The 26,276-nt window shown below is 38.7% G+C and overlaps 1 protein-coding gene across 1 annotated transcript in view; it reads left to right on the top strand.

Moving 5' to 3' along the window:
* The first annotated feature begins 13,563 nt into the window (after positions 1-13,563).
* The window catches only part of EPC2 (enhancer of polycomb 2), a 46,616-nt gene continuing 33,903 nt past the window's right edge, over positions 13,564-26,276 (top strand). Inside the window, exon 1 of the mRNA XM_007422628.4 lies at positions 13,564-13,983. Within this exon, the coding sequence (XP_007422690.1) occupies positions 13,831-13,983 (153 nt within the window). The 5' untranslated portion in view covers positions 13,564-13,830. The remainder of the gene's footprint in view (positions 13,984-26,276) is intronic.

The raw sequence follows: 26,276 nt of genomic DNA on the forward strand, positions 1-26,276 counted from the left end.
TGTAAAGAAATGGTGCCTCCCAGCCTCTGATATGCATCCTGCCAAAAGATATTCTACTTTCACATCTTGGATTCTGTAATAAGTGCTAGATCTGTTTCCTGAAAATGTAAAAGCCTTAAACGCTTTTCAGATTGGGCGAGTAAGAGGCGAACACATCCTTCTTCAAGCCAATACCTCCAGTGGTAGGTACTGTAGGTACCACAGTTCCAGTCAACATGGAGTTGGAGTCCAACATTTCTGAAGGGCCCAGTTTGGGGAAAACTAAGCTAAAATGACATGTGGGTAATTTCTTGAGTCCAACTGATATAGAAAGTGCCACCTGCCAGGCCTCTGGAAACAGATATGACTGAAGTTTGAAAGAGTTGTTAGGGATAGCAAAACTGTGTATTCAGAGCATGCAGCATCTACGTTGCTTTTTTTATTCCCTAGAGAAGCTGCATTGCCTTGCTGCACTGGGGCAGTGGTTTAAAAATCAGGAATTGCAACAAAACAATTGACTGCAGTGCCCCCAGAACAATACCATCCTCTCCCAGATTCATTCAAGCAAATGACAAAATGTTAGCATTGATTTATAGTTCAATTATTTGGACAGCCAAGTTCTAATTTCAGACCTATATTTTCATGTGTTAGAGTGGGCATAATATTTATTGTTTTATTAATTTCCCTCCTCTTCTTCTACTTCTCCAGGCATAAACGTACTAAGTCATTAGGTAGTATCTGTGTGCTTTGATACAACTGACTAAGAAACACTCAGCCAAAATATTGTATGAATGATATAAATTAATGATATAAATGCATGGAATTCAACCCCCACTTCTCTTCCTGCCACAACCCATTTGAGTTAAAAGTGCTTTGGATTTACCAGATTGTAAAAGCTGGTATGATGGCAGAGCTATCAAAATGACCCTTTTATGTAACTCTTAAAGCTGCAACTCTTAAAGTTGTCTAAAGCTACTTTAGACAAACCCTGTTACTTCCCTTGTCTAAGTCAGTCCAAGTCAACCCTCTCTTTTCTTTCTTCTTTCCAACCATTTCAGACATTCCCTTTCTTAAGCCTATTGCCTCTGAATCCAGTTTGGGGTCAAGAGGGTACATGCTTTTAGATTCCTCTTTTCTTCACCACCTTGATTTCATCATTCTTCCCACTCTTTGTTCCATATTCTCTCTAGCATTCCTCAAATCCTACTTTGCTCATAGAATACAGCCATCTATTTGCTGGCCCATACAGTATGCTAAATCATAATGTGTTTGGTTTGTTTGGTTTGGCTTAGTGTATGAATCCAGCCACTGGTATTTGTAAATCATGCTTTATGTGTATGAACCCAACCAAATGTGCTGTATTCAGTAAAATATGGTTAGGTATATAGTTGCTTAGCATGATGCATGAACTTCAGGGTTTTTTTTAAATACTAAGGGGCCATTTCACATCTCTTCTCTCTCATTAGTCCCACATTGCTTCAAATACATGTCTTTTCTTCTCTTTTTTTTCCTATTGCACTTGTTTTCCATGCCTCTGGATTCTTATGCCATTAGCTTGCTGACTTCCTGGACCTTCTCAGAGGGTTGATCTACATGACCAAGTTGCCCCAACACAAGTACAGACCACTAATTGTTTCTCTAGGGCTGAAAGACAGAGCGTTATCCATTACCTGCCCTCTGTGCACTGGGAAGAGAACTTCTGCCTGATTTTCCTGCTACACATCAAAAGACGTAGGCTGGCTAAAGTGGTGCTATCCAGTTTGCCTGCTGTGCTTTATTTTGTAGTAGGCAAGCACCTCCATTGCAATTGGTTACTGTGTCCTGCCGCAGAAACAGCATCCCCCGGTCACTGATCAATGCCCTCTGTGGCTACTTCATCCTGGACTGCTAGACTAGTGGAACACTAGGCCTTTAAAAATACAAAAACAAAAAACAGGTGCTCTGGTGGGCTGCTGAAAGGTTGGGCTTTTTTTTCTTAACCAGGTGAAATGGACAAGACTTCTACCAACTTCCCCATCCTTGCATCCATCCTTGTGCTCCTTGATCTCTCAGCGGTTTTTGATATCATTGACCACAGTATCCTTCTGGACCCAATCCAGGGGTTGGAAATTGGGGGCACTGCTTACAGTAGTTCACTTCCTTCCTTTATGGTCAGTTCTACTTGGTGTTGGCTGGGGGTGAGAGGTCACTCCCAAGGCCTCTCTTTTGTGGGGAGCCACAGTACTCTACGCTCTCTCCCCTCCTGTTTAACGGCTACATGAAAATGCTGGGTGAGGTCATCTGGTGATTTGGGGTCTTCTGTAATTAGTATGCTAATGATACCCAATTTGTATCTTTTGACCCCAGGCCAGCCATCGAAGTTCTGTCCCAGTGCCTGAAAGCTGTGCGGGCCTGGATGGGGAGAAAGCAATTCTGGCTCCATCATACCGTGACTGAGTGGCTTTGGCTGGTGGGATTGTCTAGATCTGGAGATTTTCCAACTTTACTCATGGTTGGGGTTGCACTTCCCCAGTCAGGAGTGGTGTTCAACTTAGGGTTCTCTTGGACTCACAGCTCCTGTTTGAGGAGCAGGTGGTAGTTGTGGCCAAGAAGGCCTTTGCACAGCTCCATCTTGTGTGCCAGTTGTGCCCCTTCCTGAATAGTTTGGTCCTCCAGACAGTTACTTATGCTCTTGTCATGTCACAGTTTGACTATTGCAGTGCACTCTACATGAGATCACCCTTGAAGAAGCTTCAACTGGTCCAGAATATAGCAGCGTGAGTAATGATGGCCTTGTCTCTGGATACCCATGTGACGCATCTTCATGAGCTGCACTGGCTGCCAGTGTGCTTCTGGGTGTGATCCAAGGTGATTTATCACCTATTGAGGAAAATAAGTTTTCAGATGAATGGGATCGTTTAAATCAAATTGAAACATAAGGAATTTGCAATAGCCTTGGAGCTGGCTTATCATCTAGTTCACACCAGTCTGTTGTAAATCTTATCAGAACATTCCCATGGCAATCCGTGAATCAGTCCACAAGATGCCAATAAAGGATGTCCTCTTTCTGGCATTTGGCACCTAAATTGCCCCCACTTTTTGACCTCTTTCTTCTCACTAAGACAATTGTTTTCTTTGAAGATAGTAGATAGCAGAAGGGCAGGAAGTAACCGAGATCTATTGCTTATGAATATGTATGTATGCATCATTTTTCCCTTTTCTGAAATGTATAAATATCAGTGCATCTCTTTTGTTTGGAGGGGGAGCTCTCACTATCCTTTTGATGGGGTCCCCTCCAGTATGTACTGTTTTTATAACAAACACTGCAGTGAGCCTTGATTATTTGCTTTGGGTCCTCCTGCCTATAAAACCCTACACGGCATAGGGTCTGGCTATTTGCAGGACTGCCTGTCTTCCATGGTTTCTGCCCGTCTGGTATGATCTGGCAAAGTGAGTACGCTCTGGGTCCCCTCAGTTAAAAAGTGTCATCTTTCAGGACCCAGGAAGCACACCTTCTATTTAGCAGCGCCTGCCCTCTGGAATGAGGTCCCCCCTGAGGTCCATTCAGCCAATGATAGTCTGGAAAGCCTTAAAGACTTGGCTATTTACCCAGGCCGTGGGACAGGGTGAATGGGACTCCCCTGTTTGTGATGTTTTATGTTTGCTTTGTTGTTGGGTTGCCATCTTATGATAAGTTTGTAGTTATTTTGAATTATTATTATTATTATTATTATTATTATTATTATTATTATTATTATTATTTTGTATTCTGCTATTTTATGGTACATATTGTTGTGAGCTGCCCAGAGTTGGGTGAAGTCAGGCAGCATCCAAACTGAATGAATAAATAAATGAATAAATAAACAAAAGGTTTATCAGTGGAAATCATGTGTCCTCAAAGAATTGCCCATGGAAAGAAAAGCTTGCTTTCTTGGCATGGATGGGACGGATAAAACAAGAGAGGAATCCATCAATCAGGTACCATAGTAAACATGGTCCAGGCAGAATATGAGGTCACCACTGTGGCCAAAGTGGAGGAAGTTATCGAGATCTGGAATGGCATTTCTTAAGCAGGTTTCATTTCCAGTTGGCTTATGCAGAGCAGTCAAGCAGCTGAAGGCAGAAAAAGCCCAGATGCTGCCTCAGAAAAAAATTGTTCCTAACAACTTTTGCCTCTCTCTCAAAAGTTTTATCATAAACATTATGCTGTTTTCAACTTTATGTCAAGTACATCTGAGATGTTCATAAACTTTCTGTATCACTACCAACGCTACCATGCTTTATCACCACAACACTAAACAATGGAGCTTTGTGTGCATGTAACCAAATGCCTAGGATCAGAACCTCCCACCCGCCCACATTATTTAGGATAATGCTGTTAAGAATGCAAGCAGGATAGTTAAAAATTACCTATACTCTTTATGTAAACAATACGCTAAAGAGCATCGATTCAAAATAAGTTGCTAAACAGAATTCTTAGCCAGTGAATACATTATTTCTCATTTTCAAAATAAAAAGTTTTAAAATCCTGGAATCAATTACAAGGAGATTGCACTTTGTACACTTTGTAAAGCTGAGTATTTTCCACTTCTCTAAACACATGACAAAGAAAGATGTATTTATACTAAAGCATACAAAGACTCTGTTTTAAACCAGAGCGTGCAAGCCAATATAAATTTCAGCAGGATTGGTGCATTGGTTTCAAAACAAGCTGCCTCACTTTATATTTTCTACAGTTGGTAGCCTCTTGATCAATTAAGTTCTAGATATGTATCATGCATGAACTTCCTATTAGCATAGACTGTGAAAAGTCAGGAAGTGGCTAAAATATTGCTAACAGTTTCATTTCTGGAGGAATAATTTAAAATTCTCATAACTGTATTTGAGACTCTCACTAATGCCTATAAATAAATAAATAAATAAATAAATAAATACGCACTATATACTTCCATTCTAACAGAGAAGTATATAATACACACACACACATACAATATATAGGAGTGTACATATATATATATATATATTCTAACAGAGTAACTCCAACAAATAACAAAAATAATGATAGTACAGGTACATCCAAATTTTTTAGTCCTTCATTCACCTAAAAGTTTCAGATTAATAATGTACTATAAGAGGAAACACTTCCTTTTGGCTGCCCTGAATTTCCCATTGTTCATCTTAAATGGATGGCTTCAGAATCTAGCATTATATGATGGGGGAAATGGTTTATTTTTAATTTTGAGTAAGATCTCTGCAACTTCATCTCTTGTCACAATCAGTTGCTTTAGTTCTTCAGATTCCCACCCAATAAATATATCAATTCATGTCTTCTATAGTGAAGGCAGAATAAAATATTCTATCATCTCTGCAATCAACTTAACTTCTTTTAGCTTTCCTTTAACTCCTTCATTATCTAATGACTCAAGCTCACCCCTTCCTAGTAATTTGCTATTTATGTTTTTTCTTGATTTTAATTTTTTAAGATATGTACTCCTCAAAATCCTTTTTTGCAAACCAGATTATCTGCTCCTATTTATTTTTTTAGACATTATGAAGAACTTTCAGATGGGACAAACTGTTGGAAAATGGAATGAAATTGCCTGGAAGATAGTAGATATTCCAGTATAAGAGTTTTTAAGCAGAATCTGTCTGACCATCTCCTAAGGGTGCTGTTGCAACAGATTTCCTGCATTTGAAAAAGACTGGATTGGAAGGCATCTTTCTAGATAAATTATTCAAGCTATCTTAGTAAAAAATGTGTAAAAATTCATTTTGGTCTTTGAAGTAATGTCTGAAGCAGAATTAGGCAACTTGATAGTTTCCAGATATCCTTCCATCACTCACAGTCAGAATGGCCAGTGTCACTGGACTATGAGAGATGTAGAGTCACATATCTGGAAAATACTAGATAGCCAATCCTTGGGCTGCAGAATAGACTCTCCTCAAGAATATGCAAACTGGTCATCTCTGATATTGTCGTTTTCGGATCACGTACTAAGGCCAACAGACCTAGACAGAGTTTCATATGAACTGAATATGCATCCTAGAACTTAGCCAGAATCTTTTGCAATTTACTGAGGACACTGACAAATTCATAGCTGATAGGGAGATCCTTTTTTGCCAGAGAAGATCCCCAGGACAGAGATGACAAACTGTGCCTTTCAGATATTGCTGAAATATGACTCCCACAGCCCCTCACATTGGCCTAGTTGGCTGGTACTGCTTGTAGCTGGGGTCAACAATTATGGGAGAATTCTCAAGTAGCTTCTCCAGTCTTGCTCCAATACTTACAGAATTCAAGGTAAGGATTTAGCATGCTCTAAAGATCTTGTAAAAATGATACTTAAAATGTATTAACTAGGGAATATATTGTTAATACTTGGTCCAGTAATCTGGGAGCTAAATCTACTCTAATGTTCTAAAACTGTCCTCGAAAAGAACCCAAAGATTTCAGATGCCTTGTAGAATACAGTTGTCTTCTTTCTTATGTCATTGAATCTCAAGAGTGTTGACTTAATCCCTGTTCATTATTGGAGGGAACAGAAGATTCAGAAATCGATCTTCCAAAGGAATGAATGGTATTCTATTCAGTATTTTCTTCCTGGAATTTAATTTGTTGCAAGAATTACTTCAGGGTGGTGGATTTGTTAGTGCTGTTTTAGTTGCTAATTTGGGTTGTTTTCAGCCTGGTTGCTTGTGGCAATCTACAATCTTAGTAACAATGGACTGAATGCATCACATGGGTTTAACTGTTAGGACTGCTTTGGTATTGTAGCTGAAGTATGTATTAGGTTATTGTTGTGATTTTTTTCAGGATTAAAATAATTCTGGAAGTCACTGCTAAAAACTATTTTTTCAATAGGACATTGACAATAACGCTAAGAAATGTTAATCAGGAATATCCCCTATCTGAGTAAGCTGAAAACCTAACAAAGATATAATCTAATAAACTTTTGTGGACTCTTGTCTACTTTGTCAGGTCATTACTATGAAATACTATGTTAAAAGGAGTAAATCAACTGCACATTTCAATAAATATAGGTTTTTAATGTGAATTACATAGGCAGACCTAAGAGATGAATGGATGCTTTTGAAGTGTTTTTTACTTAGGATGTGCCTGATTTCATCTATAAGTATAGCTAGTTCATTATCTATCTATCGATCTATCTATCTATCTATCTATCTATCTATCTATCTATCTATCTATCTATCTAGATTAAAGATTAAAGAAAAACCGCTTAGGTTCTATAAAAAAGATTTTACATATGTATGTATGTATGTATGTATGTGTGTGTGTGTGTGTGTGTGTGTATAACGTAAAATATTTTTTTTCATAGAACTTAAGCTGTTACATTAACAGTGAAATTACTGTTGGCATTGTCCATCTCTTCTACTATTTCCAGAAAGCTCGTTTCAGGTAAGCACTATCTCTTAACCTTAAACAAATTGGCCATTGTTACCAGAGATTCCAAAAGGAAGGGTGGATTTGATAATTATCTGGCTCTCAGGATGTCTATTATATTTACTGTGGCTTCATAACAAATTCAGTCTGCCCATCAGTCAGTCATTCTTGTGATTTTTAAGTGATTTATTTCCAGAAAGATAATCAAAGAATCTAGACCTCCTTACTCAACTGAATGCCATTTAACTATATTGGACAATAATGCTCATAATATCCAGCCAGCCAAAACATGATATACTTTCCTATCATGCATTTGCTAAAATACTTCATGCAAAACATGAATATTCCAACTTCTTTTCTTTACTATATTGGCACCTTATAGCTCTGCTGTTAGCTGCCTCCTGGAACATCTTATCTATAATGTCTCTGATGGTCAATAACAGGAACACTGATCACTTTGCCTTTGAAATGCCTTCCTTAGTTCCATTGAGCTTAAAATAAATCAAGACAGAATTCTGAGTCCTTCCCTCAAATTTTTAACATATTTGTCATTAGTAGTAATTAGCCGCGTAGGTGCTTTCCCACTCAGTCTCATTTGCTTAATAATGACAACCACATTTGAATGCATAATTAAATAATCATAATTTGCTTTTCTTTGATTTTTGTACAACTCAGTACAACTTGGCAAGAAAAAAAACTTTCAAATGATATGAGTTGGACTTTGAAGAAGCAGTTTAGGAAGTATATTGATGCTTTCAAACTTTGGTGTTGGAGAACACTCCTGGGAATACCATGAACAGCCAAGAAAACAAACAAATAGATCATCAAACAAATCAACCCAGAGTCCTCATTAGAGGCACAAATGACCAGTCTCAAATTACTCCTACTTTGGACACATTATGCAAAGGCCCAGCTCTCTGGAAAAGACACTAATGCTAGGAAAGGTGGAAGGAAAGAGAAGAAGAGGATGACCAGCAGCAAGGAGGATGGTTCAGTTATAGTGGCAATGGGTGCATTTTTGGAAGACCAGGTTAGGGACAGATTATGAAGAAAATCTATCTATGTGGTTGTTAAGAATTGACATCGACTTGATGGCAAATAATAAAAAAAAAAGAGTAGTAGTTTGACAGTTGAATGAATTGCATTCAGTAGTTAGTGAGCTCAGCATCCCTGGATATATTAAAGCAGAGACTGGAGAATCATCTACCAAGGATGTTTTAGACTGGATTCTTGTATGAGCAGCAGTTTGATGGTCTAAATGATCCTTTCCAATATTAAGATTCTATATTAAAGTCGCCATTCTATATGATACTTCCATATTCCAAAACAGCTGTCAGTGGTGGACTTCAGCAGAACCCATTGTTCATCTTGATGTGAAAAATATTGCTCCAGGAACTCAGATATTCTGGTTTCTCTTCCCGCATCCCTCCTCATTCCCCACTCTATGTTTGCTCACAATCACTGAAAACTTCATTTTGGAGTGATTGCCTTTTGTGATGCTCCTCTGATATTTAATCATCTATTTTATTTTATTGTGTATTAGAAAGTATTAGAAAAAATGAAACCAATTATGAAATCTGCCGTTTTAAAAAGCATAGTGTATGACAAAGTAAGAATAATGTGGCTCTCAAAAGACTGTGCAGGTATCACCTGCTGTAAATGTTAAAAAGCTAATTTTCTTATTGTGTTTGTTGAGAATTTAAATCAAAGGCTCTATAAATCTTATTCTAAAACAGATCCAAATGGTCAGTACAAGATGCTTTATAGTTCATTTTTCCTTGCCTGTAGAGTTCACTATTATAGTCCTATTCCTAGAGACAGCTAACTTGCCACAGGCTATTGAGTAAGTCCACAGTACAGTATAAGGTTTATCTATACCAACATTTCATTCTGAAGACTGCAATCTAATTGATTTGCCAAGATGAATGTTAATCAAACATGTATTTACCATGCTTTGCCTTCCGGAGCAATGCCTGTGGCAGAATCTAGGCAATGATTATACAATATGTGCAGGATTCTGTGCTAAATGTTGTCCACATACATTGTTGTATGCTGTGCAGTTATAGGTAATATTGTAAGCTTTTTAAAATTGAATGTACTTTTGCAATACTTAACAGAACCTGAATAATGAGCCACCACTGCTCAAGTAATATGTTGATAACTTTTGCATAAGTCTTGTCTGAGAATATTATTTTGATTCTCATATATTCATATAAATGTTGGTCGTGCCACATGTCCATTAAGTATAATTTAGGAAATTTTAAAGGAATCATGAATGTGTGTCAAAACATAGTGATTCTAATAGGAAATGGGTGGAATATAATAAAATAACAAATTATTTATGAACATAAATGTGATGTCACTTACATTTCAATATTCTGTTAATTTAGTTATTTAGCAATCTGTTCTGGATTGGTTGCCATACTGGCTTGTGCAATAGAATAAAGATGCAAGGTTTTTGATATATAACACTTTTTTTTGTCTAATAAAGAAAGGAATTCATTAGTATAATGAAACTGGTTGAATCTTTTTGCCGCTGGACAATATCTTTTACTACTCGTCCTAGATTGATATTTTTTTGACATGGTTCTATGTAATTATATACTATTGAAATCTGAAAATACGAATATTAGACTTAGTATCTAATGTATAACTATTAGATTGATACTATATGATCACATTGTACAATCTTGCTTCCAGACATTTTCACACTCATTAAATCACCATATTAGACATGATGTAGTGTCCTCCTATAATTTAAATAATTCAGAGCTGTAGCAAGGAAAACTGGTACAAGAATTATGAGCCCAAAGGAGATCTGTGGCATAAAAAGGACTGTCCCACTAGAATGCAATGTATCTCGTTAGCTTCTGCTCCGAGGAGCAATGAGACAGTCTTCCCTTTGGAATATGTGTGCAGGATGGTGATAAAAACTGAAAGGTTAACAGTTCTCTGCAGGTGAGAAGGTGTTTTTCCCATTTTTCTGTCACAAAGAAGTGTGTGCAAGATAAGCTCTCTGCATGTATACAGGCATATCCATATCTGTACTGGTCTAGTTCTCTTGGTGCACTTTGTCAGATATAGGTGTATGTCATAATTTTTTATAAAAGGAGTTGCTGCTTTTCATATTACAGAGTCCACTTCTGCACATCTGTAGAGAAGGTATATGCATTACTATACAATTAAAGACACAAACTTTAATATGATTCTGTATTTATGCTGGTTCTATACATGTTCCTACAGAGAGTATGATTTTCAATAAACATTGTTTGTTTGTTTGTTTGTTTATTATTTTACAGTATTTTATTATTTCATTGAATTTATAATAGCCACCCACTCCAATAGACTGTGTGCGGCTTACAAAATCCAATACAAGATAACACTATTAAAAAGAAAGTAAGACAACCCAGACTAAAAATAGCCAATAAAACAAAGCACAACAGGGCCCACCCCAAGCACATAAACCCCGTGCCTGGGACCAAAGCCAGGTTTTAAGAGCTTTTTGGAACCCCAGGAGAGAGGGTGCTATTTGTATCTCTGGGGAGATTCTGTTGCAGAGCGTGGCAGCCACAACAGAGAAAGCACACTTCCTGAGTCCCACAGGATGGCAACTTTAATAGAAGGGACCTGGAGAGCATCTTCCCTTCAGGTCCCTTCTGGGAGGACAGAAACAATGGAAGAGATGAGGTCCTTCAGATAACCAAGCCCTATGTTGCGAATTCCATACCAATTCCATACCATACCAGTACAAAAACTAAACAGATATGGAACAGTCCATCACGATGTTACAGTGATGCTTCTCTATCTTCCATTATGTGGATTACATTATTTTTTTTAAAAAAAATCCTCACTGACCACTGATGTGTGTTAATTTAAATATAAAAGTGTGCATCTCTATCTAGTTAAGGTATTAATTCAAATTAATTTGTGGATTTGCTAGGTCAGAACCTGGATAACCTCTAGATGACAGCAGAGAGATATGGAAAAGTTTAATTCTTTGCAGGTCATCTACTGCTTTGCAACCCAGATCTGGTAGCCCTAGGATTTGCAATCAGATATAAAGTCATGTAACCAAATTTGACTAGTTGTCTGTCAATGTCTCAGTTTATGTTTTGCCCAATCTGATGTAAATGTTTGAGTAGGAATATCCCATACAAGATATCCTATAGCAAAATAACCAAATCCATGTTCACATGTGATATTTAAATTACCTATGAGCTTACTTAATAATGTCTGTTATCACCAAGGGAAATGCTGGAGAGAGTGTTAAAGTTGGTGCACATTCTAACTAACATAGCTTTTACTTTTACACTGTATGTGTTTAAAGAGTTTTCCCAATAGTAAGCATACACGATGGAGATATCTATCCAGTATCTACTGAATACATTGGGAATTTTTATAAAACAGAACACAATGCCCATTCACATCACACCTGCTCACTAAGTAATTGTGATTGTGTTCTTGCCAGCCACACATATATGTAGATACAAGATATATAATGTATGTGATTTTTAAATATCTGCTAAATAAACGCAAACTAATAATCATTAATAGTTTTAATTTTATCATATATTTATTCACACAACTTGTCATCTCCTTTTAGCTGCCAAATGAGGATTATGAATCAAGAATTGCTGAGGCCTTGCACAGGCAACTAGTATTTCTACCCTGCCTGCATAGCGTGGGGCCTCCAGGAAGCATAATAACCTAGTCACTCGTATTTGGTGGAATATTGTTTTTGATATTGGTGTAATGTGTACCATTGGTGTAATGTGTTACCACTGATAACCTCAACCTTCAGGAATTTATCTAATCATCTTCTAAAGCTTTCTATGTTGGTGGCATCACTCCTATCTTTTGTAGCCAATTCTATGCACTGTGTGAAAAAGTACTTTCTTTTGTTTGTTGGGCTCTAATGTTACAAGTATCTCCCTGACTGCTATCTCCACTCCATGCCAAGTTTCTACCCCCTTTTATTCCCTCATATCCCCCCCCCTTGAAAGCTTCATTGTTGTAATCTTTTCTCATGTGCAGGGGATGGCTTGCTCAACCTCTTGTTTACTTACTGATTGCTGCTCCTTCTCTTAAAGACACTTCTTGGCAACAGCGCACAAGTGATTTGTCACTCCTTTCTTATGAAGTTTTTCAACTTCACAATCTAGCCTATGGCTTTGGTGTTACCAGATGGACTTCCATCCAAGTCTCAATTAGGTCTGACCTGGTTTAGCTTTAGGACCTCGGCAAGTTCAGCCAGGTACTGCCACCTGCTATACAGTATCCTTTTTGTCAACACGCAATTGGGGCACATCCACTGTGGTCTCAAACTTTTTGCTACCTTATATTTTACTGAATAAGGTATAATTGGCCAGGTTCCCACCACAGCCCCTAAAATCATATTATAGTTTAATATGATCTGTGAACCCAGCTAATATCTCCATTGTCACTGCCCTGTAAATTTATATAGATTTCTAAATCCACCTAAAGAATTATAGCTAGCAAATTCAGAATTGGGGGCTTAGCTAGTTTATCAACACTCTGAAGAAAAAAGAAGTGCAGCAGAGGAGTAACTAGCATCTAGGACAGGGTAAACATATTTTTCCCAAGCCTCCTTTTTATACAGCTACCGCAAATCAGGGGGAACTCCATCCTCTAAAAGCCGAGTCGCTAGTCCCATTCCAGCATTATTCAGCCACAAGTCCAGGTTACGCAGCGATTGTAGGAGCCCAAACACTTGCCGACCGCTACCTCAGGAGTGTACACGGGGCGGGGGGAGCGGTAGCCTGCCCCAACCATATCCACAGGGCAAGGTGTACAGCTGAGCCGTATTTGTAAAAGACCCTCGTGGGGGGGGGCGCTAGCTCGCGAAGAGAGGCACCGACACGGCCCCTTCCCGTTTCAGCGGCTCAAGGGAGGCGCGTCTGCTCGTGCCCTGCAGGATGGGCGCAGAGAGGCTCGGGCGCAAGACGGTCCGGGAGACGCTCTCGCCTCCGCAGCCAAGCAAGGGGGGCGCGAGAGAGGGAGACGTCTCGCTCGCCGCTCGGGGCTGGTTGCCGGCTGGGACTGCGCACGCAACCGCCTCGACTCCTTCCTTCTCTCCCTCCCCTCTGCTCGCTCCACCGCCCCCCTCCCGTCCGCCTGCCTGCCTGCCTGCCTGCTCGCTCGCTCTCCCTCCCTCCCTCCTCTTCTCCCCCCTTCCCCGCTCTCGCGTTGGTTGCCGGGATCGCTGGCCGCTTTGGTTAATGTCCGCCATGTTTGCCATGGCGCAGGGAGCGGATCGAGCGACCCCGGCGCGGATCTAGGGCTGCGGGCGGCTCTTCGAGGGAGCTGTTCCGGGGCGGCGGGGCTCTCCATGGTGTGTCGGGCCGGGGTCGGGAGCGGCTGGGAGGCGGCGGCGAGGCCGTAGTGAGGGTCCCCCTCGCCCCCCCAGCTCCCCCAGCCCGGCCCCGGGGTGTTATTGTGAGGGGGAGACAATGAGCAAACTCTCCTTCCGAGCCCGGGCGCTAGACGCCGCCAAACCGCTGCCTATCTACCGCGGCAAGGACATGCCCGATCTCAATGACTGCGTCTCCATCAACCGTGCCGTTCCGCAGATGCCCACGGGCATGGAAAAGGAGGAGGAATCGGTAAGGGAGCCGCGCAGGGGGGGCCCACCATTGTTTATCAGACATCCCCCTCCCCTCACGGGAAATAGGCCATTGGCATTCACCAAGCGCCACTACGCACGCTTCCCGCCGCAGCGGCGCACGTTCCCGATGGGGCCTACGTAAAGAGCGCAGCGTAAACTATCCTCCGTCGCCGTAAGCGGGGCCTTGCTCCGCCATCTTCTTGCTTGCCCAGGACTCGCGAAGTGTTTTGATTAGCGGGGAGGGGGGACGAGGGGGAGGCCCTTACGCTGGCGTAAGTGGAGGGAAGCGCAAAAGGCGTCCCTGAATGGAAGAGTGTGCGCGCCAGGCGCTATTGCCGGAGCTTGTCTTGTGTGCTGTTGCAAGAGCTTGTCCTGCGCCGCTGTTGGTTTTCGATTTTGAGCTATGCCTCTGCGACTTGGACTGGAGGACGGCAGCTGCTAGAGTTCCTAACTCTCCATTGAGGGAGCGTCCTTGTTTCAAAGGATCAATTCTTTATAAGACGGACTTTGCCTTTTTTCGGATCACTTTGAAGCTGGCGGCTCCTTTAGCAGCCAGTGGGGGTAGCTCTTCGTCTGTATAAGTGGCAAACGTACGTTTGGGGAAAGCGAGCAAAGTCTTGAGCCCGTTACATTTTAATGAAATAACGCTGTGCCCTTTTTCTTGGGGCTTAAGCACTTTTTTTAGTCTGTAGCTTATGCTTTCCAAGCCAAGCTTTAGGGAAATGGGCTTAAGCTGTCAGTTGCTTTGGCTAATGTGTAGGACATGCAGAGTAAACATCTCGAATTTCGATATAGTCTTATGTCTGTTAACATGTCTGGGTAGTTCTATTTTCACTTCTGAAACAAAAGTTCTAATGCAGTTCTTTCCACAGGCATCTAGAAATAAAGCTGTAATCTTTATGCTTACATGAGAGTAAACCTCTGTGGAGCTCCAGTGAACTTATTTATGAGTAGGATTGCACAGTCCTGTAAAGTTCAGTGAGGTTTACTTTAAAGGACGATATATATCCATAGAATTATAACTTGGGATCAGTTAACAGGGGACCTGGCTGTCTGATGTCACTGACAGATGGAAATGAATCTTTTCCTTACATAAAGATACTTGTTTATAGTGACTGCATCTGTAATTTGCTGCAAACACGTGGTGCTAGTTTTCTATAGGTCACATTTTTATCCAATTGTGAATTTAATTTTAAAGCTGTATGTGTAATTTTCCATGGTCTGTGTTGTGCAATGTTTGTGTCTCAAGAGATAGTTAAATATCTCTATAAAGAAAATATCTGCTGTCTGTACTCTTGCTTGGCTAAACAGTGCATTCTTTTCCATAAAAACTGGAGTTTATATATTCTTTTTTTTTTTAATTTTTTGCTTACTGTACACAAATTGTTTATAATATGGCTATGTTTGCATACAGAATTCATAGCGAATGTCCTTAGGAATTTTTTCAATGAAAAGATATCTCCGCCTCATTGCCAGCCCACATTGTATTTGATTGGATTTCCAGAGGTTGGGGTTGTCAACAACAACAAAGGCTGCACATCTTTATGATTGGCTTTCTCATTTGACTTTTAAAACAGATAGCTTTGTAGTCCTTGATTGGTAACTTGCGGTTATATCCTAACTGTATTTTCTTTTTTATTATGAATTTTAAAGTGGTACTTTAATGTTGCTATTTCATTACTAGCCTTTTGTTAGAAGTCAGTTAATATGCTTGTGTATTTTTAAAGCTAACTAATATTTACACATTTTGTTGGTTTTGTTTTTCACTGTGCAGATTAGTTAAAAACAAAAGATTTAACATCACTCCAATGTAAAATTATCTATTTATAATTTAAGTAAATTATCAATTTACAAAAAGTGAAATTGTCTAAATAGCTAGTCTAAATTTGTATTAAAGATAACAGTATCCTCTTAAACTGGATATAAAATGTGATCTATCTAAGCATGTAGTTTTAATAAAACTATTTTAAATAAAATTGCCATATATGCAAACATTTTTTGTTATTTTGAAATGCATACAAAGCACTGCTGTCATTTCCATCACAATACTTAAAAAAAAATCCATTAATTTTACTGGAAAATACTTCCAAGTCATAGGAACAGAATTTGGAAAATTATAGTCAGTTCTATTTATATTTACTAAGAAGTAGTCCCAAAATATATGGGATTTATTTTGAAGTATTTTAGCTTATTTGTTTTGTTCTTTGTTTTTAAATAGTCTATGAACTTACTAAGCAGATTATATAAAGTAAGTAAATACTGAGTCAGTCATGTTTGTTTATTCTCATTGAAAGTTTCTCCAGACATGACTGAGTTCTTAACCTGTGTTCTGCCTATTCTACTCCAAGTAGTTGTCAAAAAAGAACCAGGATCAGATGGCAAATTACAAGGAGAAAAAGTCTACTCTGATGGGCTATAGATTTAAGTGGGGTGTTGTCCAGATAGATTCTGGGAGGGTCAAACTTTATGTTTTGGTCATAATGGCTTATATATTACCTTTGCTATCAGAAGCAGTCTGCCTCTCAGTACCAGTTTGTAGGGAATCTGAGTGGTTATTATAGCTTTCATGTCCTACCTCTGGACTTTGCAAGGGTGTCCAAGTGACCCTTGTGGGGGACAGAATGCATGATTGGAAAGGTTTTCAGTGTAGCTTTTTCAGCTGGGTGGTTCTTAAAACATCTGATTCACTGTAAATAGCTCTCAATTAATGAAAATCACAACCAAATAAAACTGGTGTCATAATTATCGCAAACAGAGCTTCATTTCTGGATTGCGGATTATCCTAGGTATAGCAACGGTAAATGAAGGGATATAATTTTAGATTTCTGTACAACTTATATGTGTTATGCTTGATTATATTCCACTGAGTTGTTTTGCTCTTTTTGTTATTTGAAAAAAAATGTATGGTGTATCTTATGTACAGAGTACATGTAGGTCTGGCAGTAGGGAGAATATGAAACAAGGTTATAAATGCAGTAACTGGGAATGTGGCATTGAATTTAATGAAGCCCAGATCGCAAGTTGGAATATTTTATTTAGTCAGAGTAGGGTGAATGGATTTGAACCCACTGCTTTCTGATTTTGAACCTTCACAGAGCTCAGGAAACCATCTGCTTTTGTAGAATCTAGATGTGTTTCAGATGAAGACCTCCCCCTTTTCTTTAAATAATGCTATAATGGGAAAAGAGAGGAATACTGGATTTTGTGACTGACACCTGCTTTCAAATCAAAGTAACCTTGATCTGTTATCTAGTTAGTTGTCCACAGCATCTTGGAAATTTAAGATCTTTAGTTTTATGACTCATTTCCACTTCGTTGTTCAGTCTCTCATTGTGAGTGCTTGTATAACCCTAACAGTGTTTTGTGAATTGCATTAGTTAGATGATCTAGTCTACTGACTGAATGATTTGGTGGAAAACAAAAATAAAAAAATAAATAATAGTTTAGCTAAACCCTCATATTCCCAAAGCTCCATTTCTTTTAGGAGGGCCATATACACTTTTTTGAACACTGCTTCCTTTGGCACAAGTAACTCTCAACTATCTGTCTGAAATTTAACATTGATCTTTCCCAGTGTAGACATTATACAGTGGGGCAAAAAAGTATTTAGTCAGCCACCAATTGTGCAAGTTCTCCCACTTAAAAAGATGAGAGAGGCCTGTAATTTTCATCATAGGTATACCTCAACTAGAGACAAAATGGGGAAAAAAATCCAGAAAATCACATTGTCTGATTTTTAAAGAATTTATTTGCAAATCATGGTGGAAAATAAGTATTTGGTCACCTACAAACAAGCAAGATGTCTGGCTCTCACAGACCTGTAACTACTTCTTTAAGAGGCTCCTCTGTCCTCCACTTGTTACCTGTGGTAATGGCACCTGTTTGACCTTGTTATCAGTATAAAAGACACCTCTCCACAACCTCAAATAGTCACACTCCAAACTCCACTATGGCCAAGACCAAAGAGCTGTCGAAGGACACCAGAAACAAAATTGTAGACCTGCACCAGTCTGGGAAGACTGAATCTGCAATAGGCAAGCAGCTTGGTGTGAAGAAATCAACTGTGGGAGCAATAATTAGAAAATGGAAGACATACAAGACCACTGATAATCTCCCTCGATCTGGGGCTCCATGCAAGATCTCACCCCGTGGGGTGAAAATGATCACAAGAACAGTGAGCAAAAATCCCAGAACCACACGGGAGGACCTAGTGAATGACCTGCAGAGAGCTGGGACCAAAGTAACAAAGGCTACCATCAGTAACACACTACGCCGCCAGGGACTCAAATCCTGCAGTGCCAGACATGTCCCCCTGCTTAAGCCAGTACATGTCCGGGCCCATCTGAAGTTTGCTAGAGAGCATTTGGATGATCCAGAAGAGGATTGGGAGAATGTCATATGGTCAGATGAAACCAAAGTAGAACGTTTTGGTCTAAACTCAACTCGTCATGTTTGGAGGAGAGAGAATGCTGAGTTACATCCAAAGAACACCATACCTACTGTGAAGCATGGGGGGTGGAAACATCATGCTTTGGGGCTGTTTTTCTGCAAAGGGACCAGGACGACTGATCCGTGTAAAGGAAAGAATGAATGGGGCCATGTATCGTGAGATTTTGAGTGAACACCTCCTTCCATCAGCAAGGGCATTGAAGATGAAACGTGGCTGGGTCTTTCAGCATGACAATGATCCCAAACACACCACCCGGGCAACGAAGGAGTGGCTTCGTAAGAAGGATTTCAAGGTCCTGGAGTGGCCTAGCCAGTCTCCAGATCTCATCCCCATGGAAAACCTTTGGAGGGAGTTGAAAGTCCGTGTTGCCCAGCGACAGCCCCAAAACATCACTGCTCTAGAGGAGATCTGCATGGAGGAATGGGCCAAAATACCAGCAGCAGTGTGTGAAAACCTTGTGAAGACTTACAGAAAACGTTTGACCTCTGTCATTGCCAACAAAGGATATATAACAAAGTATTGAGATGAACTTTTGATATTGACCAAATACTTATTTTCCACCATGATTTGCAAATAAATTCTTTAAAAATCAGGCAATGTGATTTTCTGGATTTTTTTCCCCATTTTGTGTCTCATAGTTGAGGTATACCTATGATGAAAATTACAGGCCTCTCTCATCTTTTTAAGTGGGAGAACTTGCACAATTGGTGGCTGACTAAATACTTTTTTGCTCCACTGTATCTTGGCAAATTTGATCAGAGTATTACTCAAAATAATAAAATTACAGGTGAAGATTTTTATAGGATCATAGTTTTAAAAGTTCAGCCTTTTCTCATGAAATGTTTCACATCCTTAAAAATAGTTACAATCGTGTCTTTTTTCTTTGCTAAGCAATAAGAAAACAGAATACTTTTTTTTTTTTTTTTTGCAAATCCAGGCACTGATTTGGATTGGTTGTCTCCAGATTAATCCCAGCTATGGATTACACTCCCAATTAGATTTAAGTAGGATCTACATAACCCCAAACTAGTCCCTGTTCTGTTTTTTTCTATAATATTTTAGTTGTGTTTTAAGATTTTGAGGCTCTGGTTTAAGATTTTTGTTAGTACTAGATGGATTCTTTTTTTAAAAAGAAAAATTGACAAGTAAAACACCTCATTTTTGTTGATAAATGAATTCTGCAACTGGCTATATTTAGACGGGGAGGGTATATTTCAGATATTATCTAATTTACTATTTTACTGATTAACTATAGAGGTAGTCCTCGTTCACCAAAATTTGAAGTTATGATGGCACTGAGTGAGGGGACTTACAACTGTTCCTTGTAGTTGTGGCCATTGCAGCATCCCCACAGTCACTTGATTGCAATTTGGGCACTTGGCAACCAGCTCACAATTGTAGCAGTCACAGTATCCCTTGATCACGTGATTGCCATTTGCGGTCTTCACTGCCTGCTTCCAACAAGCAAAGTCAATGGGGAAGCCCGCAGGAGGTTGCAAATGGCGGTCACGTGACAGTGGGACACTGCAACCATGTGGGATTTTCCTAATGACAGTAGTTTGGAACTGCTGCAACTGCACTTGTAAGTTGGCACAGTCACATGACATTGCACTTTACGACTTGTGTCGCTTAGCAATAGAATTGTCAGTCCCAGTTACCTCACCCAGTTAAGTGAAGACTACCTGTAGTTTGGAGCTTTTATCAAAAGATCGTGTGTTGCCAACCCATTATCCTAAAAAAGTTAAAAGTGGTTGCCATGCATTTGTTTGTTTTAGTAATCTACCTTGCTGGTGAAAATCAGTGGTCATAATCACACATTTTGTAACCAAAAATTATTTGGTTAGAAAGGTATTTGAATGCACTAATTGTAACTTATTCAGCACATTGTGATTTAATGTGATGTGTGAATCTAGCCAATAAAGTGTAATTCTTAAAGCAACCCAAGTTCAGTTTCCCATTACCTTGTAAATTCATTTACCAAAAAGGAATATTACGAGCATAAAATTACAGGGTGAATATACCTTTGTAAGGATTTCATGTATGGCAACTTGAGATCCTGTAGGAAAAGTGGGATATAACCAATATGAAGTCATAAATAAATACAAAATAAAAATATGAAATGGAATAGTAAATCTGTAGTATTGTTGCAGTGTAAGATACACATAAAACTAAATTACTGCCACTTGACTATCCCAATAATTTGATATTATAAAAGGTTTTGTGAAAAAATATCAGTGTCTCTGCTTATATTGACACAATTAGAGGATTAGACAAGATGATTTATTAACAAGCAAATATAGAAATGCTTGTTTCCTGTACATTCATATATTGAGCTCTTAAAATGTAGAAGTGATTATATGTCATACAATATGGGAAGATAATTATTGTAGCTTTTGTTAAATTGCTGAACCCCTATATAGCAGTCACCAGATCCCAGTCATGAATTCCTGAGAAATGGACTCATACGAGAGCTGCAGATCCATGGTACTCATTATCCCATCCTTAATTACTTCCTAGCTGCCCAAAATGAATTATTATGATATGGAAAGGAAGGCGAGCTTCTTGCCCCCAGGCACATATAGAAATAAAGCTTTTCTAATTTCAGTATCTGTTAAAGGCATTCAGTGAGATATAATAAAATATTCAGTTTTCCCCTTTCTTCCATTGTTCGTTTTAACCAGGATAATATGTTACATCTGTACCACAGCTAATCGGGGTTATCTTCATAACTAGAATTGGAGCTCCACATTTAATACTAGTTTAAGATTTATTAAAGTTTTATTAAAATTACTTGGAGTTTGAATATAACATATAGACATGTGCATTTGTTTCAGTCAAAAGTATATGTTGACCTATTTTAGACAGAATGTAAAACCCACAGATTTATAAAGTACGTTATATACTTATTGAACATTTCCTCAGAAGGCTTTGCAATGCATTAACCATTTTCCTCTTTTTTACATTGAAGAAAATGAACAAGAAAAACAAAAGTTATAGTCTGACCCTCTGTTTTATTTTGATTGCCTTATACTGATGATACCTGACCCAATTAACTAAGCCAGCAAAAAGGTGTATACCCGCTTTGAATTTAAATTTTAGTTTCCATTTTAGCTAAATTAAATGAGTTGTCTAAAACATTCCATAAAATGAATGTGTTTGTACAACACACCGAACCATAACCCAGCCAATCACGCTTGAGCTAATGTGTTGTACCAGCCTAGCCTATACAATATGTTGCTGATTCAGAAAATAGGATTGAGTAAATCATGGTTAAGTTTACCATGGGTAAGAAAGAAGGGCAGTTGCCAGCACTGTGTCCTATATGAACACAGACCAAATAAAGAAGTTATATTTGACCTGGCTTAGATACCAGCACACTGTTTCCAATAGAACATTATGTGAGTACGCCCTCACTTTTTTTACTATCAGCAACATTTACAGTATACAATTTTGCTGGAATGTGACATCATCCAATCTGTCTGTATTAGGTCAGAGGTTACCTCTCTTACAGGGATTGTATATCATGGAAGATTTTGGTGCATCTAATATAACCTTAAGTCAACATTCCAGTCTAATGGAAATGCAGTTCCAGTGACTCAATTCAGTCATTTCAGTGGATTAGGTTAAAAGGTTTTCATCTTCAGCCTGAACAGAAGAAAGAGATAACACTAACATAGATGAATTTAATATACAATTTCTATAGAAAATAACAGTGGTATAATTACAGTCAAATTTATGTGCATATTTTCACAGGAGTAAGTACCACTGAATATAGTGGAAGTTACTCCTACAGCAATTTGCAGATGATTAAAGATACTGTATGTCTATTAAAATAAGAAAAGCTGAAAATTGTAATACAGTTTTCAGATTGCAATTTAATATTGTTAGGATCTGCTGCAAATTGTTAAATGTCATACTTTTTGGATACATTGACTGTAGTACTATCAAATATAACAGGTGGAAATGAGCCAATTCTGGAAGACTGAAGTCTCATTTTAATTTCAGAAGGATTTTTGTCTCAAAGTCTGGTGAAAGGGATTTGGGAAGGAGGTAGTTCTGACAAACCAAGTGTAATTAAAGTGGACAACAAACAAATGAAAGTACACCCCCTCAAAACAAGTTGAGTAAATTGCTGAAGATAAATACTTTAATTTGGAAAGAGAGGTCTTGCTCACATGTTGCAGAAATGCATCTGGATGAACGTTCCCTCTCTGTATTTCAGTTCTCATCCAGGCTCTCTTTAAAATTCTGAATGTACAGTAGATGTGTTTTCTTAGCCATAATCCCTAGTTTTTACATATTACTAATAGCCTTTGTTTACAGCCCAAACCCTTGATGTACAATATTAGTATGTTAACTCGTCTATGACAAACTCAATCTGTGTTGACTTGGTTGAGCCTCAAACTCCTAGTTCCCAAATAATTAAGAAAATAAAACCTTTGCATGGCATGAAATAGGAAATAGTTACAAAGCCAGTGCAATATATGGGACATCTAAACTGATAATACTCTTTAAGTGAATATATAGAAGATCGACTTTGGTGATAAAAGGGAGGGGGGAGGTTGTATCTCATGAAGTTGTTTGGTGATGGGAAGCTTCCATCAGTGGAACAAAAAGTAATTAACAAAAATTACTAATTTGCCCTGTAGTGTACCTCCTGTATTGGTTAAAAGTAGATTTGAGGAGTGTAAGAACAAGCAGAATTCATGAAAATTATCTCTCTTGTTCTACTGAAAGAAAGGTTCATTGGATTAAAATACTTTCTGATAGCAAATATCCCATTGAATAGATCTACTGTGATTTATACAAAGGAAAGTGTTCCCTTTGCATTGTCACAATTAAATGCCTATGGGAGATTTCTGTATGATGCCTACATGAGTTTCAGTACATATATATAATCACATTAAGCCAAACATGTTTATGTTGTAGATAGACCAGTATATTCCCCCCGCCGCCCCCTCCCCACCTAGGAGACATGTCAGGATGTCTTGAGATATAGTACCTTACCCATCCACCCATGTTTTAAGAAAATGAAAATGCTCTGCACAGCATTATATACTTTTCTTTGGCAACTGTACCCACAAACTGCCCCCTCCCCCCCAAAAAAAAATTAGTCACACAAATATATTTTATAAGGTTTTCTCTCTTTAGGCAAGCTTATTCTAATACTTTAAGGACATCTGCCATAGTAACTTGCATACACAAATATTTTGTGTGCTTTCATTATGATTTCTCTTTCCTGAGCTCCTTTTATACCACTATTATTTATACCACTTTTAAAATTATGACAAATACTTAGTAGCATTTTGGGGAAAATGAGCTATATTCTTTTAAATCTGAATGTTGAGTCCTAAATCAGCATTGCTATATTACAGGGTGCTTTTAACAAAGATCTGTTATTTAGATTATAGATACAGATATATGAATGCCATATGTAGATATTTGAAATGTTATATTAGTATTATCTTGGAAATTAAGAGAGAAGACTTGGGAAGATAGAATAAAATGTAGCCGTGCAAGCTATTGGTAGAGTATGGAAGATACCACTTCCATAAGAATGAAGTGACCAACTTTCTTGTAGCTAGGAGCTGTACTTTTTTAAAGATAGAAATGTCCTGTAAGAGTTGCAGAGGCAGTAATGTAATGATGTCACTGAATGGATGTGGACAGAATTTTCAGTTTTGGGGGCATAAAGCATCTGTTTTGCCCCTTAATACCCCTTCAAAAAAGAGCCCAAAATTTGGGCCTTGTAGTTGACATTGGACATCCACAAAAGAGGGGCAAAGGAGAGCAAGTAATGAAATGTGTTGTAATGCAAATTCCCTTTTGTATGTATATTCTAACCACTCTTCCTATATTCTTTTGTATTTGTTCCTTTATCTGCTGGTGGTAAAACATAATTGTAGTGAACCTCTAATTGCTAGCAACAATACACTGGGCTTTTATTTCTATTTTTTAAAAAACATTTGTACATGCTCCTTTCCCTTCCAGAAATTTCTTAGTGGTTTAACCTGAAGTGAAAACAGTTACAGTTCAGTCATAGTTGTTTCCTTAGTGTTTCTTATCATATTTTACTGTTAGGTTAACTATATATATAAGTGACAAGAACCACAGTATATATAAACACAACGCTGTTCCTTGAATAGTATTTGAGGTTCTAGTTGGCTGCAAATCCAATGCTGTAGTTTAGAGATTCCAAAAGACTTTTCCTGAGAGTTGTGAGGATCCTCTGAAAACTGGCTGTGTCTGAAGTAAGAATTGGCACAAATCATAGTAAGTTGTCTCCAGTTTTGGTGATTTTCCTTTTCAACTCCCTGTGCAACAGCAGATTCTGTTTGGAGGAGGCCTGTAAATAGGAAGGAAGGGCAGGAAATTTCCTGCTAACCATTCTCCATAATTGTTTTTAGGATCCCTATACAGTGGAACCCCAGTTTACGAACTTAATTCGTTCCGTGACTCTGGCCGCAACCCGAATTGGTCGCAACCCGAAGCAAATTTCCCCATAAGGTTCAATGTAATTACCGTTAATCTGTTCTGGCGTGGAGGACAGGGAGGCGGCTATTGCTTGGAGGGAGAGTCCCCCTCCCTACGACCACGTGTCGGGCGGAAAATGGCTGCGGACCACGTGTCAGGGGTGGAAAAATGGCCGCGGACCACGTGTCAGGGGCGGAAAAATGGCCGCGGACCACGTGTCAGGGGCGGAAAATGGCCGCGGACCATGTGTCAGGGGTGGAAAAATGGCCGCGGACCATGTCACAGGAGGGAAAATGGCCGCGTATCCTGTTCATACCCCGTGGCGGAGTTCGCAAACCGAAGCAAAATTTTGCAGCCGGAGCTGCTCGTAACCCGAAAAGTTTGTTAACAGTAGCGTTCGTAACCCGAGGTTCCACTGTATTTTCTTTGACCTTCTTAATGGTTTTGTTATAAAACTTAATTTTTGTTAGAGACACTACAAAGGTCAAAGATCCAGAGTCTTTGGCATCATTCTACACCTGTTTTTTATGTGGGATTTACTAGGCCTTATAAAGCATTAAAAGGAATGCTTTAAGAAGCATGTTGGTGCAAGTAAAGCACTCTTAAAATGTTGAGGCAAGCAAAGCATCCCTTCTTCAGAAGGTTCACTGCAGCTGCTTCAGGGTTCCTAGGTTATCTGCATTTGCACGTGTATGCACAGACAGCACTTTTGCCAGATTTACTGAGAAAGTAAAACCGCTGTGTATACTCATGCAGGTGGAGTTGACCTGGGGAAACTGTCAAAAAAACTTTCTTCCCTGATTGAAAGAGGGATATAGTAGTTCATTCACACCAGCATGTTTTCTGAATTACCCCTTTAACTGCTTTGTGCAGGCTTAGAGTTTACCCTTCACAGTTTTTTCATGCTATTTCTGTGTTGCATATACAGGATACAGAATTTGTCATTTTTCTGAAGCATAAATATTAGCTACCTTTGGATGCTATAGTGAAGTATAAAAACTCTGTACTTTACCATACTTTGGTGTTAGTCTTTGCATATTAGTAGATATTATATTTGTTTTGCATGCAAAAACTTAACTACACTATGAGTCTTTCTGTAGTCTTTATTTACTAAATAAAATTTAATAAGATTTTATTCTCCAAAATATATCTGACATTACAAAAGTGCAAATCTTGATCTGTAATGATCAGAAACTGTTTCATTGCCTTTAGACTGGCAGTGGACTTGTTATAAATTATGAACATCTTTTTGTTACCAGTTCACTAAGTAATTTACTTAGATAAGGCAGTGCATTTACCTAAATGGAAAATTAATTCCCCCTCCAAAAATAGTTACTTGTGAATTGGAGAAGGGGTTTTGGCTTATA

Source organism: Python bivittatus, unplaced genomic scaffold (assembly GCF_059951505.1).
Source record: "Python bivittatus isolate LINGU-HERP-01145 unplaced genomic scaffold, Pbiv_v1 ctg000480_np1212, whole genome shotgun sequence".
Taxonomy (NCBI): Eukaryota; Metazoa; Chordata; class Lepidosauria; order Squamata; family Pythonidae; genus Python; species Python bivittatus.